The sequence below is a fragment of the Oculina patagonica genome, chromosome 14 (assembly GCF_052425735.1).
Source record: "Oculina patagonica isolate OP01 chromosome 14, crgOcupat, whole genome shotgun sequence".
NCBI classification, from domain to species: domain Eukaryota; kingdom Metazoa; phylum Cnidaria; class Anthozoa; order Scleractinia; family Oculinidae; genus Oculina; species Oculina patagonica.
In genome coordinates, this window is record NC_135771.1 from 12,892,842 (window position 1) to 12,910,559 (window position 17,718).

Sequence of the window (17,718 nt, forward strand, 5' to 3'; positions counted from 1 at the left end):
CAAGTGCCAGCACTGATAAACCAAGGAAGTAATTAGCATTTAAGCATTTGCGTTGGTCCAACGCTTAGTGATTGTTTTTAAACAAACTCGCGCCACTTTATCGACCAATCAAAGCAAAACCAAAACCAATTGACTCGTTTGTACATGTTTCCCGCGCTTCGTGCCGTCTACATGTAATGCTTTGAGTATTGATTGGTTCTTTGGATTGTCTGTGTCCTTTGTGATTGGCCAGAGTGACTTCTTTGGTTTGGTTTTAAGACACCCAGTTGGAAATCGCTCTGTCTTAACTCCTTATAAATCTTTTAAATTCCTACATTACTGACCTGCGGCAAAACCCTGTTAAAATAACTGAAACTGATGTTTTGCTCGTTTGTTTGTAGGTCAATATTACAGGCACAATGCATTTCTGGGGCTTGACAATTGATACTGTGACCACCATCATACTGGTGCTGGCAGTTGGTTTATCTGTGGATTATGCGTCTCACATTGCGCACACATTTATGATTATATCTGGAACCCGATACGGTAAGTTATTGTCAGAAATTTGTGTTTTCAAATGGAAATTTGTGTTTAGGTCGGAATACTTTGTCTTTAAGTCGGAAGTCTTCGTGTTCGAGTCGGAAATCTTCATGCTGAAGTCTGAAAAAGGTCGTGTCTAGGTCGGAAATACTTCGTGTGGAAGTCTGAAATATTTCTTTAAATTGTGAAACTGTTCTGTGCACTATATAGCCTGAACTGTAAGCGTCTCTTGCCTTCAGCGTAAGGGCGGGAAACGACTGACATTTCTGCTTCAGAAAGAAGCCTCAAACAGTCAAGAGAGACACGCTGATACATTCCCTCTGTAAACTAGCCACTTTAAAAACCATTAGCTCGCTCTGATAAGACTATATTTTCTTAATTTTTAGAACGAGCCCGCGCTACTCTGCGAGATATTGGACCAGCGGTTTGGAACGGAGGCTTCAGCACATTTTTAGCCGTTATGCTATTGGCGTTTTCCAATTCGTACGTTTTCAAGACTTTCTTCAAGGTAAGTTAAAGTAGTGGTGAAAACGGAAATAATTTAGTGGCAAATCATATGATCCAGCTAGATTCTTTGATGAAGTAAGTCAAATTGAATGTTCTAGTTTCGGTAAATGAAATTTTTTTTCTTATCGAAACTTTTTCGCTTGAAGCTCATTTTATTCTTAGCAGCTATTATAAGGAAATAGTGTTGTGACAGTGTGACGGCAGTTCAAAACTCGGTACAGGTAGAAGTGATTTTGAAAAAAACTAGAACCTTGACGCCTTAAAAATCTTTGTCTAAAAAAAAGTTAAAACAAAATCGCTAATGATACTGCAAGAATATGTAGTACGACTGAAGATATCTCTTACAAATGAAAACCTTCTTTAATGGGAAAAATGAGTCGTCCACGTTTCTTCGAGAGATTGCATCTTGACCGTAAAAAGAGCTCCCAGTGCAACTGGTGAAAAATTGTTGCGTGTATGACCAAACCTTATCACATCTGTTGCGTGACATGCTTACGAAGTGTAAGGTCACGGTAATGCAGTACAATGAGGACTTTGGAAGTGACCTGGATGTTCTTTTCGGTCGTATACAGTTACAAATTGCCTTCTTGTTTTTTTCTTCAGGTGTTTTTCTGTGTAGTCTTATATGGACTGTTTCACGGCTTATGCTACCTTCCCGTGTTGCTTAGCGCGATTGGACCCTCGGCGTATGAATCTGCGCAGTCGCAGGATCACAAAGATAGTCGCCTTTCGCCGGTCCATCCAACCGGGCTGCCGGGAGATAACGTGAGTTATGAACTGGCTGTGACTAATGGTAAGAAGTCACCTGTGAAAAGAGGCAGCAAGCCAGCGGTGGAGGGCACACAAAATGGCGGCTATCCCATCCCGCCGACTGATTATGAAGGTAAGAATTTCAACGTGTTCGTAGGGTAAGCGCCTGCAACCCGGGAAAGTCGCGAAGACGACGACTACAGACGTTGTTCGCGCGCTGTACATCAATGTTGGATTGTCGAGCGGTTTTTCAAATGAGTGTCGAAAGAGATCCTGAATTGCATTAGTTGTGCTATACCTTGCTTTGTGCTTGGTTGTAAAAACCTGCGCCACTTTCCCAGCCAATATGACTAGCTCACACTGGTTTCCCGCGTTTAACGGCTGCGACATGTATTTGCTTCACACTGATTACTTTGGTTTTGGTTTTATGACACTAAAATAAAAACTGCTCTAAAAGCTCGAAGAGCTATCTTTTGTACACAAGACTTTAATGGTGGCGCCCATTATCCCAGACGCTCTTAATCTGGCATTTGCCATCGAGAATTCCGTCAGACTAAAAAAAAGTTATACCATTTTTAACGACATACTAAAGTACCTTTAAACGATAATAACCACAAAATAATACTTCTCCAAAGTAGAAAAACACCAAAGAAGAAATAAGCCAAATAAAAAGAAAGTTATGGCTGAATATTAGCTCTTTACAGCTTATGGTCACGTGCTGGAGGGCAAGCTACGCTCTGGGACATTCAAAACAATGGAAAGTCATGCATGACTGGTTGAAGTCGCTTTGTTTTGGATGCCGTAGCCCACTAGCAAGGTATTAATTTGTACCATGTGACCGCAAGCTGCAAAGGGCCCATTAGGCGGTTGAAGCTGGATACGAGAAAAAAAAGGCAGGTTAAATTATTATTTATGGTTTTTACCAACATGGGAAGCAAAGTCTGCCCTACCCCCCCCCCCCCCATCCCCTTTCCGTCTTGTTCTTTCTTTGTAATGTTGTAACTTTTTTTTGTGTTAGGCGTTGATGTGGCTAACTTGGGAAGCAACTCAAGTAGAGCAAATGAAGGATTCCGCTCCAGTGTTTCTACGGGTCTAGACAGAGCTTAAATCAAACTTTCCGTCTTCTTCACAGTAAATAGCGTTTTATAGTTTTCTACTTGCACTGGTCTTATGGCTTTCTTTAGTTTTTCAAATATTAATAGAAACTTCCTTCGGGGAAACGAGAAGCTTTTGAATAGCATACCCATCTCCGAGAATTGACTCAGCGGTGTTCGGCACGGGTGTTGCTAAGGAACAAACGTAGCGAGCTGACGTCATAATGTGTGCAACTTGTTTGAAATCGAGAATCGGAAGATCTTCGACTGTTTGCCGGAAACGCTCGTTTTCCCGATAGTGTCCTTATGGTCATCCCCCTTTTGCAGAGAGAAAAAAATATGCCTCACCGAGAAGTAGATCAAAAAATATAGCAGATATTATCTCCGCAGCTAAGTTACAAACTCCTGTTATGACGGAATACAGGATTTCATTTGCAAATTCTTGTCAGTCTAAACAAAATTCAATGTAGATTAAATGAAATTTGTCCGTTACGGAACAATTTACTAGTAATACAAATGGAAGATAAAGTTTCGATTAGGTATACGACACGGGAAGATAGTGTAATTTCAATTTTGTAAAAAGTTAATTTAACCGCAAATGGTTCTTTCTCTCCATTGGTGAAGATAACCTCGTTCCCAGGGTCTCTCTCTCTCAGCGGGAAGAAGAGAGAACCTGGGAACAAGGCTGTAGCGTAACGTCCCCTTCAGCCTCATACATCTGAAATCCCGAGGGAAGAAAAGCACTGTTTTTTGTCTGACCCGCGGGTATCGGGTCGTTTATATAATGCGGGACGGAAGATGGATGTTTTAGAATATTCTCAATAATAAATGCACCAATAATTGTACAAATAGCAATTCACTGTTAGAGTGCAGTGCACCTTATTTAAGACTGTGACTTCACAACTTAGCCAGGTCGCACTTAAGTCAGTATTTATTTAAGTTAGTAACATAATCTTGTCAATATTTAACTTTTGTTTTTATCGTTTTTTATTTTTATTTTGTTTACATAATAACTTGTTAAACAAGTACAATAGCATGTATATAAGTTATTTATAACATTTATCTGCACGAATAACGTATGAAGGCAGCACTGAATGTTGAACTAGATCTCCCTACTGAAGTTCTCTAATTATACTATAATATTTATTGCACATTTAAACTTCTTTTGGCAGAGTAGTGTGCAGTATCGCTGTATACTTTTAACAAGTTTTGACGTTGTCTATCAAGTCTAGGCGAGTTTAACTCTTGAAAACCGCGTATAAAGCGATTGCTCACACCAAAGTGCCTAATGAAAATTTGTTAAATAAACAAGTGTATCAAGATTGTGAGGCGTTAACTGATTTGCATCTCATTGTTTTAGCATAACCTAATGGCTAATCAATCTATTAAATATAAAATATGGATAAAATTGCTTTATTGACGGTTAATACTTTTTCGGCAAACACCGATATTTCCACGGCCAATCAGATCTCGAGTTCGCCACTAGTCAGCCACTGGGTTATGCTAAATATTGATATAAACTTTTGTGAGGAAGTGAGTGATAATTTGGTTATTACAATAAACACAGAATTTACCAATAAAATACAAGATATCCTTAACAATGGCATTGGCTGTAGCATCTTTTCAATTAAATATACAGTCAACTCTCTCTTAACAGACTCCTCTATAAGACGGAAACCTGCTGTCGTCCCGTCCCTGCCATTTTTCAGTCATTTTAGTGTAACTTCCATTAAGATAGACACTTCCAAGACGGGTCCCGAAGGTGTCCGTTTTAGAGAGAGTTGACTGTACCACCATGGCTGCCTCGACCCCAGGCCTCCCTCCTCCTGATTGGAGCTCGGCACGCGTGGAGTTCTGGGCCTGTTGCATTCCCAGTTTCGTCACCTAACCATCAAGCACTGCGATCCCAGTTTCCCGCCTTTTACCGACGAAAGCAACGGCGCCTGGGAACGAGACAACCACTTAGGCGTTTTGTAAGCAAAGTTACACAAAGCTTTTTGCGATAAGATAAGTCTGAAACTTTCCAAAAATGCTTTCTCTAACTAACTGGTTATTATCCAATGGCATTTTGATGCCTTTTCGTCTTGATATAAAATGAAAAGCTGTTAGTCTGTAAGATTGGTTTCACATTCTGAAAACACCAAACTTGCTCTCTTGTCTGCGGGGAAATGAGGATAGGGCAGCTCGTAAACTCTGACCCAGGACCTGCGAAGAAAATATCCAACGCGGTGAATAAACGACAGGATGAAGGATCTGGACACAAGTGTTTGTTACTGTCTTACCTTTCGTGTGTCTTGGGGTAAAATAACGCCGTCATCCCACAGGCGAGCAGAGCCATAGTAGCCATGTGATTCTTTCTCAAATCTAATTTAATAACAGAAATAACTGTAATTATCTTTTGACGCAGATGACCTTAAAATAATAGTTGCCTGAGGTAGAGAAACACCAAAGAGGTAATAATTGACAAAAGAGGAATAAGGATGATTAGGATTGAGAAAGATTAAAACGGATTACGAAAGACTCAAGCTCGTCATGTGTCACATGATCTTTAAGGTCGGCACACACGAGGGGACTAGTCGCAGGAACTTGATGTTGGGACTTATCCCTGCGACTAGTCACACACACAGTAAACACAAAGGGAGTAATAGGACCTATTAGCGCGCGACTAGTTGCAGGGATAAGTTCCCTGTAGTGTTCACTTGAAAGGACTAGTCGCACGGACCGACCGCTTCGGTTATTAATTGGTTGATTTTTTTGGTCGCAGGGACTAGTCCCACAAAGAGAGCACACGAAGGGACAAGCAAAATTTAATTGGACTAGTCGCAGGGACCAAAATTTGGTCGCTGCAACTAGATTTTTTGACAAAAATGAGTAGTTCGCACAAAAGGACTTGGTCCCCGGGACTGGGCCCTGGGATAAGTCCCCTCGTGTGTGCCGACCTTTAAATTTACCGTGCATTTTTCGTTTTGAATTTTTGAATTGTAACGGACAAGTAAACACGCCTAAGGAACAAGATTTGTCCCAACAATGGTAGTGAAGATGTATACAGGTACGCGAAGTTCTGTGCGAAGTTTGTCATGTCAAGATAATTTTAAAAAGCCCTTACTTCTTTACAAACTTGTCCTTCAATGCCTGGTGTTTCTCATCGTCTATTTTATCGCCATCTACTTCGTGCTACAAAAGAATTCATGAATAAAGGACAGACGCATAAGATAAAGCTGATCTGAACAAGAAGTGGTCAGTGTTGCGACTTTTAAAAGAGCCAGTTGATATTGGTATGTAAGAGAGAATCAGTCAGGGAAATTACACGAAAATTAGAGCTCTTAGGGCCTATTTAAACGCTGTAGTCACACATTTTTCAATTTTTTTTTTCAGAAAACAAAATGGTAAGTTTGTTTTCAGTTAAGGTATTGCAGATATAATTTGTTTTACGTCAATTCTTTTATTCTTTTGCAGGTTGCGTTTTCGTTCATAAATCGGGCACGACACCAAAAATCTGTACAGCGGTCACAGATTTTTTCCGAATCGGCCGACTTGTCGGATAGTAGTCGCGGGTGCATCGGAACGCCATCCATACGCGCCGATTCACTTCCCGATCGTGGCCGACAAATCAGCCGTACAAATCGTTGCTTTAAGGTAGTTAAGAGTGCTGGAAAATAGCACGAGAGAGGGAATCGGAGACCACATGAGGCAGAGATATAAATACAGATGCGAAAAAACATCTCTGGAAGAACTCAAGGGGATCATAATTATTCGTATCACCACAGTCGTATCACATATCTTTAGTTTTTTAAGGATTTAACCTTGCCAACGAAGACACAAGTTACTTTAAAGAATTAAAATACCATATCGGTCACTTACCTCAGCACAACACATTGATACCATGTCCTCCACTGTATCCATGGCAACTCGAGCAGTGGGCCAGGTGAATAAGAAACGAGGATCAAAGGAGCGACCACACTACAAGAAAGGGAACTTTTTACGACATACAAAACCGGAAACCTTAAAATTATACTTACTAAGGGTAAAAAGAAATAACAGTGCTGAACGGTAACAATAGATTCCAACATTCTTTACTTCAGCCAATGAAATGTCGAGTACAGAACAATGAAATTTCAACTTGTTCTTTCGCCACGAAAACAGATCAGTACACATTTTGGCTATATGGTGTTGGGTTTTTAATTAACTTCCATTCCATCCCTTTTGAATTTGACTAGCTTTAACACCACGATTTGGAAGGTAAATATCAGCGATTTTAATGAAAGAGAAGCTCCAAACTGTGTAAAAACAGGGAAAACGACCGTACCGTACTTCCAGACATAAGAAAAGAAACGAAACGAAAGCAGGCCGGTCAGGAAAAACCGAGGATTCAGTAGCAGAAGTTGAAAAATCGATTTCTTTTATTTTTTGGCTCATAAAAAGCTATCAGGAGTTTTTATTTGGAGAAAAATAAGAAAATCACTTTTCGTGCTCCGACTCGCAAATTGGCCAAATTTCCAACCCCAAATTCACTGTTAGTCAGAATCACTCCTGACTGCCTCAAACCAAACCGTACAGAGAAGTAAATACAGCAGTTTTTTTGGGAGGCGCGGTGGCCTAATGGTTAGAGCGCCGGACTCCGGATCGCGCGGTCCGAGTTCGAGCCCCGGCCGGGGTCACTTGTGTTGTGTTCTTGGGCAAGACACTTTACTCTCATAGTGCCTCTCTCCACCCAGGTGTATAAATGGGTACCGGCGACATAATGCTGGGGGGAACCCTGCAATGGACTAGCATCCCATTCAGGGGGGAGTAAAAATATTCCTAGCCGCTTAATGCTGCTAATGCTCTTAAAATTTCCGCGTGCTTATATAACTCAACAATGCACTCGGGTGCGTTTTTTATTTCTTTAATAATGAAGTCAAACTGACCAATCACAGCGCGCGCAATTACTCCGACATTTTATAATGGATTATGGTGCAGGCTAACGCATACTGTGTAACCTTACCATAGCGTAACTGCTTGGCCCATAGCTGCCTTTCATTATCAAAGTTATCTTTGGGACCTGCCAAACATCAGTTCAAAACAATTAGTCAAGAACGCTCTGCTTTTGAAAGACTGTCGATACACTAAAACTACATGAATCGAAAAACCACCAACCGCAGCTGTAAAAAGCTTAACAATCCAATCAGAACTCGAAGCAAAAATCACGTGACCAGTGGAAAGCGCACAAAAATTCACGTGGTTAGTAACAAGAAGGCCCGACCTCTACAATCCGATTGGTTAAAGCAGGTTGCACGTTTTTGTTTGGTTTGTTTGTTTGTATGTATGTATGTATGTTTGTTTGTTTTGCCTCACTGGTTAGTGCACTTTCCACTAGGTTTGTTTTTAAAAAATCACTACTGTCCATTTTTTAAATTTAACTTTTACAACAATTCGTTGTCACTGAAATAAAGACTTATCTTACTTTTTTTACTTTTTTACTGCACTTTGAGGCTTAGATTTTCTTTATACCTGACATGAAAATGTAAACATGTTGTATTCTCTATTACTCGTACCATACCTGAGCACAAGCTACCGCTGACATCATCTTCGCTTGATCCTTAATCAAGCAGGCTCTCTGCTCTACTGACAATCCCGCCGGGGTCTGGGGAACAGTGTTTTGAAGGAATACAACAGGAATGTTTCGCTGACAACACAACTCTATAAAATGAGCGCCCTGGAAGAGAACAAGCTTTAGTCAGCTTTTTTAAAAGTTACCACAAGGTTTAAAAAATAGCGACCCTCTAAGTCTTTATCTTTGCAGGGGTTTCAGGGAACAAGAAACATGGCCATAAAATGATTGGGAACAAGGGAACAAAAAGAAATATAGCTGGGAACACGGGAACCAAAGCTGTGTTTCTGACATTTGAGGGTACAGGGATCACAAAAACCGACAACAAGGGACCAAGGCCTAAGGGAATAAAAAACAAAGAGGGATTTTTGTTGTTTTTTTTTTGGGGGGAGGGACAGGAGGGCATGGACACCCTCCCCCCAGTCACGGCCTTCATCGCTACTTCTCAATTCGGTGAATAAACTTTTAGTCTCAACAATAGTTGCTGAGCTAAGCATTTTAATACTTTATCTAAATTTATCCATGTTTTCTTTTCTGCAGTGACGTACTCGCCCCAGTCTCCTTACGAAGAGGTTACCATCGAAACGGCATCGACATGAACTTAAGGTTAATTTATCTCATCAACTTCAAGTGGATAACCGCCGACGCTAAAAACTATTTTTATTAGAAGCTAAATTCTCACTCTGACTGCTATTCTCTAAGTATTTCTCTAAGTATTTGGCGGTACGTCAAGACAATTTTTCTTTGTTGATTATTTTTCTTATTCTCATCAGCTGTATGGGTCACCATAAACAGCTGAGAACAGAGCACTACAGTAAACACAGTAAACACAAAACTTGACGAGCTGGCGGGAACCAGCAAGAAAGTAAAAATAGGTGAGCCTGTTCGCATACTGCTTTATTCCCAACGCGATGGACGATTTCAGTGTGAACACATACTACTTATTAACCGAGAGTGAGGTCATTACAGGGGAATCTCAGACCGAGGCCTTGATGTATTGACCGAGCGATAGCGAGGTCAATACATCAAGGCCGTGGTCTGAGATTCCCCATGTAATGACCGAACGGACGAGGTTAATAAGTTATTTATTATATGGCCTTTTAGCGCTATTTTAAACTGAAATATCTAAAAAACACCGAGGTGAAACTCGCTCTTGCTCTCTGTGGCTCTCTTCGTCGCTCATACTAAAGAAGTATCGGTATGCTAATATTTTTCTTTCAGTTGTTGAATAGATAGTTACATTTTGTCGGTATTTATTGTCGTTCTCGCAATTGCGCTAGTAGCTTTTACTCACAACTCAAAAAACCGCCGAGCCGAGAAAATTTTTCATAATGCCCGGTCATTACAAGAAAATAATGCCCGCTCAGCAGCCAATCAGAGCGCGCGTACTATTGTAGCCATATAATAAACAACAATAACAACTATAAAGAGATAATTCTACTTCTGCGAGATATTAATGCAGTAAAGTAAATAACAAATAATTTTTAAAAAAGTGAGTTAAGTGTAATACAAGACGACGAACAAGCGTTGGCGTGTTTGCTAATTAATTTAAGTCTGTCACAATTTTTAAATTTAGCGCTACAAGTCCTATAAAAAAAGGAACGCGAATGGAAAAGTTGCCGTGGAAAGTTCTTTCCTCGCAGCTATTTTTCCAGGCACGCTCTTTTTAAGCTACACAGTGGACGGACTAGGAAAAAATGGGTCTGTTTGTACCAGCATTAGCTTTTATTTTAAAATATCAAAATAATATTTGTGAAGTCACTTTATATACGTTAACTGACTGTCTTTAGCAATATTAACCAGCATTATATTAGCAGCCGGTTTTTTTTTTCTCCGACAGAAGCAGATGCAGCAGGCGCTTTTACAGAATAATTTTTAAATAATTTATGCCGCCTCGAGATATTAATTTTATTTGAACTTATTTACGTTGCAAATTTTTGCAAAGCCATCTTTTCCTGAACTGTTTAGGCTATTATTAAAACTGCGATAACAGAATCGTCTAAACTGTTCTTAAAAGCTAGTCATGTTCTCTGGATTTTTAACATTTGTAAAACATCAAACTAAAACAAAAATACGTCAAACTGAGTTAAATGTACACAAAAAGCCTTTCAGTCTTTTTTAAAAGTTTTGATATCAGATCTGACCAGTCAGTAAATGATAATATTATGCTATCTTTGGTCGGTATTTTACATATTTCTCTCGTATTAAAATTTCATTTCCTTATCCTTGAACTTCACATTTTATTTTTGTCATACTGCGAAACAGAATCGGCTTTGTTTTTCTATCCAGCAGTGACATACATGCAATTGAATTCCCAAGGCTAATGAAGTCTGTAAAAAGCTTCCTCTTTTTAGCATGTTAATTTCATGCTAAGTGCATCAATTACTTAAACTTACCAGCTATCATGCAGGGCATCAAATGCATCGATTTACTTTATTTTATTGCCGTTATAGCGAGCTCTTAGATGAATCGCGATAAAGCGTACCGCAACGGAAATATCTTCCACTTCAGATAGTTTTTTTAACTGTCTTATATTCTTTGACTGTGTTCAACATGATGATCTCGCGTTTTTTGGCGTCTTCTTACATTGTCATTTTGTGCCATCTTTAAATTACTGGTTCTTGTCTTTGTTGCACGATTAAATATGTAAGTTACCGGACAAGTTCACGTATCTTTCTATATGTTTCCTTTTCCATTAGTAGGATAAGGCAAAAGCTTTTTAAGGTTCTAAGTTTCAATTTCAAAACCGTTTCCTCCGTAATGTATATCGAGTATTTTACATGTCTATATTCAAGATGCAAATTAGCGTGCAGTTTTAAGTTGACCCGATACCTATATTAGCCAGTGTGTTCCAAACTTCTTTCCGGAGATTTTTCATTCTAAAACAATAAAGAAACGGATTTAATGTCGAGTTGATAAACACCAAAGCCATCGTGAAGTTGAAAGCGGTCTCTACTGTAGTGTCACGGCCGTGTACAGATGATATGAGCAGAACGCACATTAACGGTAAGACGCAAAACAGAAAAACAACATAAACGAGGAACATGTTTATTGCTGACTGTCTGAATCGTACGGCTTGTTCCATGATTCTTTGAGCCTGGTTTTGTTCTGAATTGGTGTTCCCTTGCAAGGAAGTCGTGCTCAGGCGAGAAACGGCCTTCGACTGTTGTTGAATTTGTAAATGGTGTCTTCGCACGGTACGGAAGATCATAACATAAGCGAACAGTGTTGTAATAAGGAAAATCGCAAAGCCGGAAGATGCAATGAAATAGTACACTTTCAAACTCGTAAACCACGCTACGTTAGCACTCGCGCTTAGAACCCACACGGCAACTAATGCGAGTTTGACTCTGTAAGTCGTCAAAAGTTCGTTGTATCTCATATGGAGGTATAGAGCAAGAGCACGATCTGCGCTTATGAGAGCCACGGTAAGAAAAGATACGCCTGAGAGTTGATTAGAGATCAGCACAAACGAGATGCCAGCAATACAGCTTAGCTGAAAGTGTTTATATAGTCCAGCCACCTTGTACACAATGTATAATGGTTGAGATAGCAATCCCACTCCAAAATCAGACATGGCTAGGCCAAAAAGGAAGTAATATGTCGGCGTACGGAGCGATGGAGCTCTCCAAATCGACAACATTATCAGCCCGTTTGCAATAACAGCCGTGAAGGAAAATATGGCATTTATCGCACAGTTCGCGATATAGACTGTATCCATGTATCCTGCGGATTCTTTAAGAAATCTATCGAGCAGAGGGCAAGAAAACTCTGAGTCAGCTTGGTTAGTTTTTAGACTTTCTGACGCATTGGTTATGTTCATCTTTTCCCGACGCAAGATTTCGGCTTCGACAACTTTGATCTTCTTTGACCTGTCGTGTTATGAGCTTCAGCGGATAAACTTTGCCAAGCATTGAAATCGAAATCAGCTTTTAGCTGGTGCGCGTCGCCTGTTCTCAGCTTTTCCTGTTTGTGGTAGCCATGGAGAATCTTTTATTGACAAAATTGATTGATGGTCAAATTATTTCGCCTTTTGGGAAAGCACATTTAAAATGAAATGAAAAAGAAAAAAAAATTAACTGGAAGCGCATTTAAAACGAGATTTACCCATAAACTATATTGGTCAATTCCATAAAAAAAATTTCCCGGTAAAACTTCGGCCTTAGTAGTTCAGTTTTTGGTTTTAATGATTGGTAAACGGTCATCTTATATAGCGCTGCATTTAAAATGGTGACATTCAAAATTAAACACGACAACGCTTGTTCATCGTCTTATAATTACATTTTACTCGCTTTAAAAATTAGTTTTTGCTTTTATGGTATGGGTATATTCCGAGTTTTCTTGTTGTTGTTGACGGCGGGAATTATTTGGAAAGTGAACTTTTTCTCTGAAAAACAACTCTAAACTCTAAACAACTCTAAACTTTTTGAAATTACCGTACGGTAATTTTAAAATACTTAAGAATCCTTACAAAAATTACCATTTTTACACCTCCTTCCAAAATTGCGTTGTTCCAACGATGTTAGAAACTCAAATTTACAATGAAGTTAAATATAAAAAAAAGGATAATGGAAAATCAGTGGTAGGGGCTCGGGCCGAGTGTTTAGCCAACAAGGCGTAGAAAACGAGAAGTACATGTAGTCTAAATATTCAGAAGCAACTAAAAGAACAGTTCTGTGTTTATTGCCGTGTCCTCAATTAGCACAGCAGTGCTAAATGCGTTCACACTTGAATAAAATCATTTTTTTATTATTTTTGACTTTTTACGAATTGTGAACATTTTTGCAGCCAATCAAATGCACGTATTTTCAACTGACCACAGCTAGTTTTGTACGTCGCTTAGCCATGTCCTCTGTGTATGAATTTTGAGAAGCAGGAAAATCGCAAACTGCTTCTTTCGTGAGTTAATGCTCTGTTCTCAGCTGTTTATGACGACCCATAGAGAGAGTCTCTTATATTAACAAATTGATTGATGGTCACTATGTCATTTAGGCTTTAGGCTTTTGAGAAAGAACATTTAAAATGGAGTGAATTCATAAACTTTTAGGAGATCGACAGCTTAAAGCTGTTCGCAGATTGTTTAATGTATGAGGATTTTCTAACTTAATGAGGTCTTCCGGTAAAGCCCTTCGAGTGGATACCTCAGTGTTCAGTTTTAGCGGACCTTAATTTCAAAGGAACCATCTTGATAGGGAATTTCACTCGACCCTTTTCGAAGCGAAGTTTGCAAGAATTAAAAGCATCACGTTCCCTTTTATTAAAAAGTACGATCAATTCATGGTTTCTCCTTAACGGTCTAACTCTGCCGGGCGTAAAGCTAAAAAAGTGCACGAGTGGAAAAATAGCCCTGGAGAAAAGATTTTCCACAGCAACTTTAGTAGTAATGTACTACACTCTAAGGCAAAAATTTTTTGCCTAAGAGATTTAGTACATAACTACTTCTCGTTGTTTGGGTCAAATACGGAAAACAAATACGGAAAACAAATACGGAAAACAAATACGGAAAACAAAAATGGAAAACAAAAATGGAAACCAATCCTGAAAACAAACCCTGTAATCAAAACTGTATCAATCCTGAAAACAAACCCTGTAATCAAAACTGAATCCAAGCGTAGCCGTCTCATATGACATAAACTTAAGTTTATGTCATATAGCGACTGATGTTCAAATAAAATTTTTAAATTTTATTTGCTCAATTAGTATAAATAAATATGCTCTTATACTAAAATTCGAAAATCTGTAATGGAATAATGTGCGTTTAAACAAGCCTTGATATCATAACTGAAATATCAATCTGGAAAACCAAGCGAAGCCGAGTTTTATGCTGTTTTTATTATCATGGTAAATCTCTTGTACTGAATATCTGTTGTGAATTATCTTCTAAAACGATTATGATTTTTGTTATTTTTGAATTCATTTTTTCTTTTTCAAGGTCGGATAATACACTGTTTAAATCATTGTAAATGTTACATAGGTATTTGCTTGTTTCATTTTCTTCATTTAATAATTTTGTTAATGGCTTGCAATGTCCATCTTCCTTTAGTTTTTTATCTAAATATACTAAAGTGTCTAAATTTTCATATACCAAATCTCCGAGTTTTGATAATTCTTTTAATGTTACGATATACTTCAGTGTGTTTATTGCGTCATCAGACATATTTTTGAATGTATTTGCTTTGAAACATATTTTCTTTAAATTTTCCATGTTTATTTTCATGTTTGTCATTTATCTATATATATAGTGTATGTTTTTATTTTTATGCGTTTTTTCATGAATCTCTTATACTCTTTTTTAAAAATCTTGCATCTTAGTGCGTTTAAAACAAACCTCGTTGACATAATGAAAATCAAAACCTAGGATAAACAGATGAGTTTGTCTTTAATATCCATAAGGATATGTTTCTATACAGCTTTCTGATATGTGTTTTATTGCGCGCTTGTCATATCCAAAGCTGTATACCTTTTCCTCATATTTGTTAACAATTTGTTTATTCTGTCTGGTTATCTTATTTTCATTTACTAATGTTAGTTCTTTAAAATCGCCCTTAACCATCTTAATCATATTTGTGTGATTTAGTATTTGTGAATTTTCATGATTAAGGGAAAAACCTTTAATAACACATTTCTGTTTATTATCGCCATATATGAAACTGTAGTTTTTAGGGCCACCGCTTACGAAGGTACCTTTTATAACATCACCGTCTAACTCATCTGTTAAATCGCCTAGCATATCGCCTGTTTCTATTGTCTTACCATTCTGGGATTCGATATACACAATACTATCTGTATCAAAATATAATACCTGTTTATCCAAATAGTCTAGTTTTTCATACAACATTAGCCGTGCACTGCTAGTCGTAAAACATGCTACATAGATATTTGTATTATAGCTATTATCAACAAACTGATCTTTATAAGTATAACTCATCTGTACCATTTCTTCATTTATGAAGTTTATGTTTAAATTATCTATTGTATCATCGAGAACTACTTGATAAAATTCATTTATATCAGTTACGTATTTACATTGATTCATGTTATTTCGTTGACCAAATTTCCCCCATAGTGAGTTTAAGCGCATTTTTGCAATAGCTCGTAAACCTGAATTTTCATGTAATTCACCTAATTCAATGTCTAAATTCTTTTTAACTTTATTTCTAAAAATCATCTCGTCATTGTTATTTTTAAAATTATATTTTGTTGATTCAAGTTTTAGCTTCATGAATTTTTTTATATAACCTTTGAATAGATCATCGGATGACTTCTCAAAATGCCAAACCTCATATATTTTTATAATTTTATAGCCTTTTTCAATGGCCTTATTTAGTTCATCTGTTGTCCATGTGCCTATAAATGCTCGCTCACTTTCACTATGTTGGCATTTTTCTTGTTGCTTTGTTTTCGCGCATGATAAACACAGAGGAAACATCAATTTTTCAGATTTTTCACATTTTATTTTCTGAGGTAAAACAGGATGGTATAATTCTCTTGGGGGTAAAATTTTACATTTTATGAATCCATAATATTTATCATCGTATTTATCAGGTGTTATTATTTTTTTAGGATGACCTATAGGATATTTTTTGTAGAACTGTACTGTTGGATATAACGAGCAGAAATCAACATATTTACCACATTCACCATCTTTGAATTTGTATAAGAGCTTGGAAGCATTAGTCCTACCTCCAAAAAATGCATCTCTAGGATTTAGTGGTTCAACAACTTCTCTATACCAATCATTTTTATAATATTTTTGGAAATATTTATCCTTTTTTAATTTACACTCCCACATCTCAATAAGATTGTAACCAACAGCTGTTATTTTGTTATTTTTAGCTTGTGTTTTATTATACAAAGTACCCATATCGCATTGATTCTTATTATTGATAACATCAGGCTTGTAACAATCTGGACAACCATGCCAGAAACAACCTTGAAATTCATAAACAGTATTTGTAGATTCACAAAAACCATCAACTTTTAATTCGTTATTGATAAGTTTTTCACCTCCTGTCAAAGCATGCTGGATCTTAATTTTATTTTTTTCAGCAATGTAATCAAGCCATGCGATACTTACTTCACTATGTTTGTCTGTTTGAATAATATTATCAACTACAGCTATGGTATTTTTTGGCATATAATTCCCTCTGTAAATAGCCATGCAAACACCTGCTATAGTAATGTATTTTAATGGGTCAATATTTTCCTCTTTAATGAAATCTTGCCTGAATTTTAACATACACCTTCTTAATATATCAACGTCTGAACGACAGTAACCAATTAATTCTTTTTTGAAATCGAAAACATAATTTTCATTAACACGTTCATCATACCATTGAAGGAATTTCTGTCTATCATGGGTTTTCATTTGATTATAGCCGTAGTGCTTCATAGAAGGCATATTACCGATATAGTTTTGATTACAATTTTTGTTGAAATAATGTGGGAAATACCCTTTTTTCAACTCGTCTAAGCCAAATGTTTTTGGAAACGATTGTAGGGATTGTTGGATAAAATTCAAACTGTCGATTATTTTGATTCTTAACTGTGGTATCTCCATCATCATGATTTTTGCTCCATTGTAAATACAATAAGGCTTAAAACTGTTATCAACGCACCATTTTAGTATAAAATGACTGTCATACCCTTTGCTATTATGAGCCAAAAGTGTATATCCTTTATATTTTTCATTGACGATTTTATTACAAAAACTATTAATATCATTGAAGATTAATTCATTACCATCGAAATCATGACAGATAGCTAAATTGACTTCGTGTATTCCAGTGTTTTGGGTACATTCGAAATCAAAAAATAAATATTTTTCATTATACGTTTTACATGAGTAGCAATAATCTTTTTTGAGAATGTTTTTATTTAATCGGCATGGTTTTTTGCTATTTTTGATGCAATTTCCACCCATAACTTTTATCTTTTTCATGAAACATTCATGTTTGCTTTCACAATATTTATTACAATTATTACACATTTTGAAACCGCATTTATGTAGTTTAATATATGGTTTTAGTATGATTTGATTGCATTTTAAACATTTTGCTACACTGCTACATACTGAATCATCACTATCTTTTTTCGATCGGTTACTAGTATGGTTTTTGAAGCAAGTATTACCATTAAAAACACGATTGCATTGATTACATGTAACGTCTTTACCATTACATTTATTTCCATCTGGAAAATATTTGAAGCAAGAAAGGCATTTTTGGGGGCATTTGTGTTTATCACGTCTTGTATAAG

The 17,718-nt window shown here is 37.2% G+C and overlaps 3 protein-coding genes across 3 annotated transcripts in view; 1 reads left to right on the top strand and 2 right to left on the bottom strand.

The window, feature by feature from the left end:
* LOC144637463 (patched domain-containing protein 3-like) overlaps positions 1–4,476 on the top strand; it is a 27,797-nt gene extending 23,321 nt beyond the window's left edge. Inside the window, exons 20-23 of the mRNA XM_078496522.1 lie at positions 381–525; positions 906–1,027; positions 1,630–1,909; positions 2,795–4,476. Of these exons, the coding sequence (XP_078352648.1) occupies positions 381–525; positions 906–1,027; positions 1,630–1,909; positions 2,795–2,883 (636 nt within the window). The 3' untranslated portion in view covers positions 2,884–4,476. The remainder of the gene's footprint in view (positions 1–380; positions 526–905; positions 1,028–1,629; positions 1,910–2,794) is intronic.
* The window catches only part of LOC144637465 (putative methylcrotonoyl-CoA carboxylase beta chain, mitochondrial), a 42,940-nt gene continuing 29,055 nt past the window's right edge, over positions 3,834–17,718 (bottom strand). Inside the window, exons 9-14 of the mRNA XM_078496523.1 lie at positions 8,410–8,565; positions 7,855–7,911; positions 6,732–6,830; positions 5,977–6,044; positions 5,153–5,234; positions 3,834–5,075 (exon numbers count right to left, since the gene is read on the bottom strand). Coding sequence (XP_078352649.1) covers positions 4,995–5,075; positions 5,153–5,234; positions 5,977–6,044; positions 6,732–6,830; positions 7,855–7,911; positions 8,410–8,565 — 543 coding nt within the window. The 3' untranslated portion in view covers positions 3,834–4,994. The remainder of the gene's footprint in view (positions 5,076–5,152; positions 5,235–5,976; positions 6,045–6,731; positions 6,831–7,854; positions 7,912–8,409; positions 8,566–17,718) is intronic.
* Positions 9,870–12,799, bottom strand: LOC144638488 (melanocyte-stimulating hormone receptor-like). Its single transcript, XM_078497684.1, has one exon. It carries the CDS (start codon positions 12,281–12,283, stop codon positions 11,276–11,278), a length of 1,008 nt encoding a protein of 335 aa, XP_078353810.1. The 5' UTR covers positions 12,284–12,799; the 3' UTR covers positions 9,870–11,275.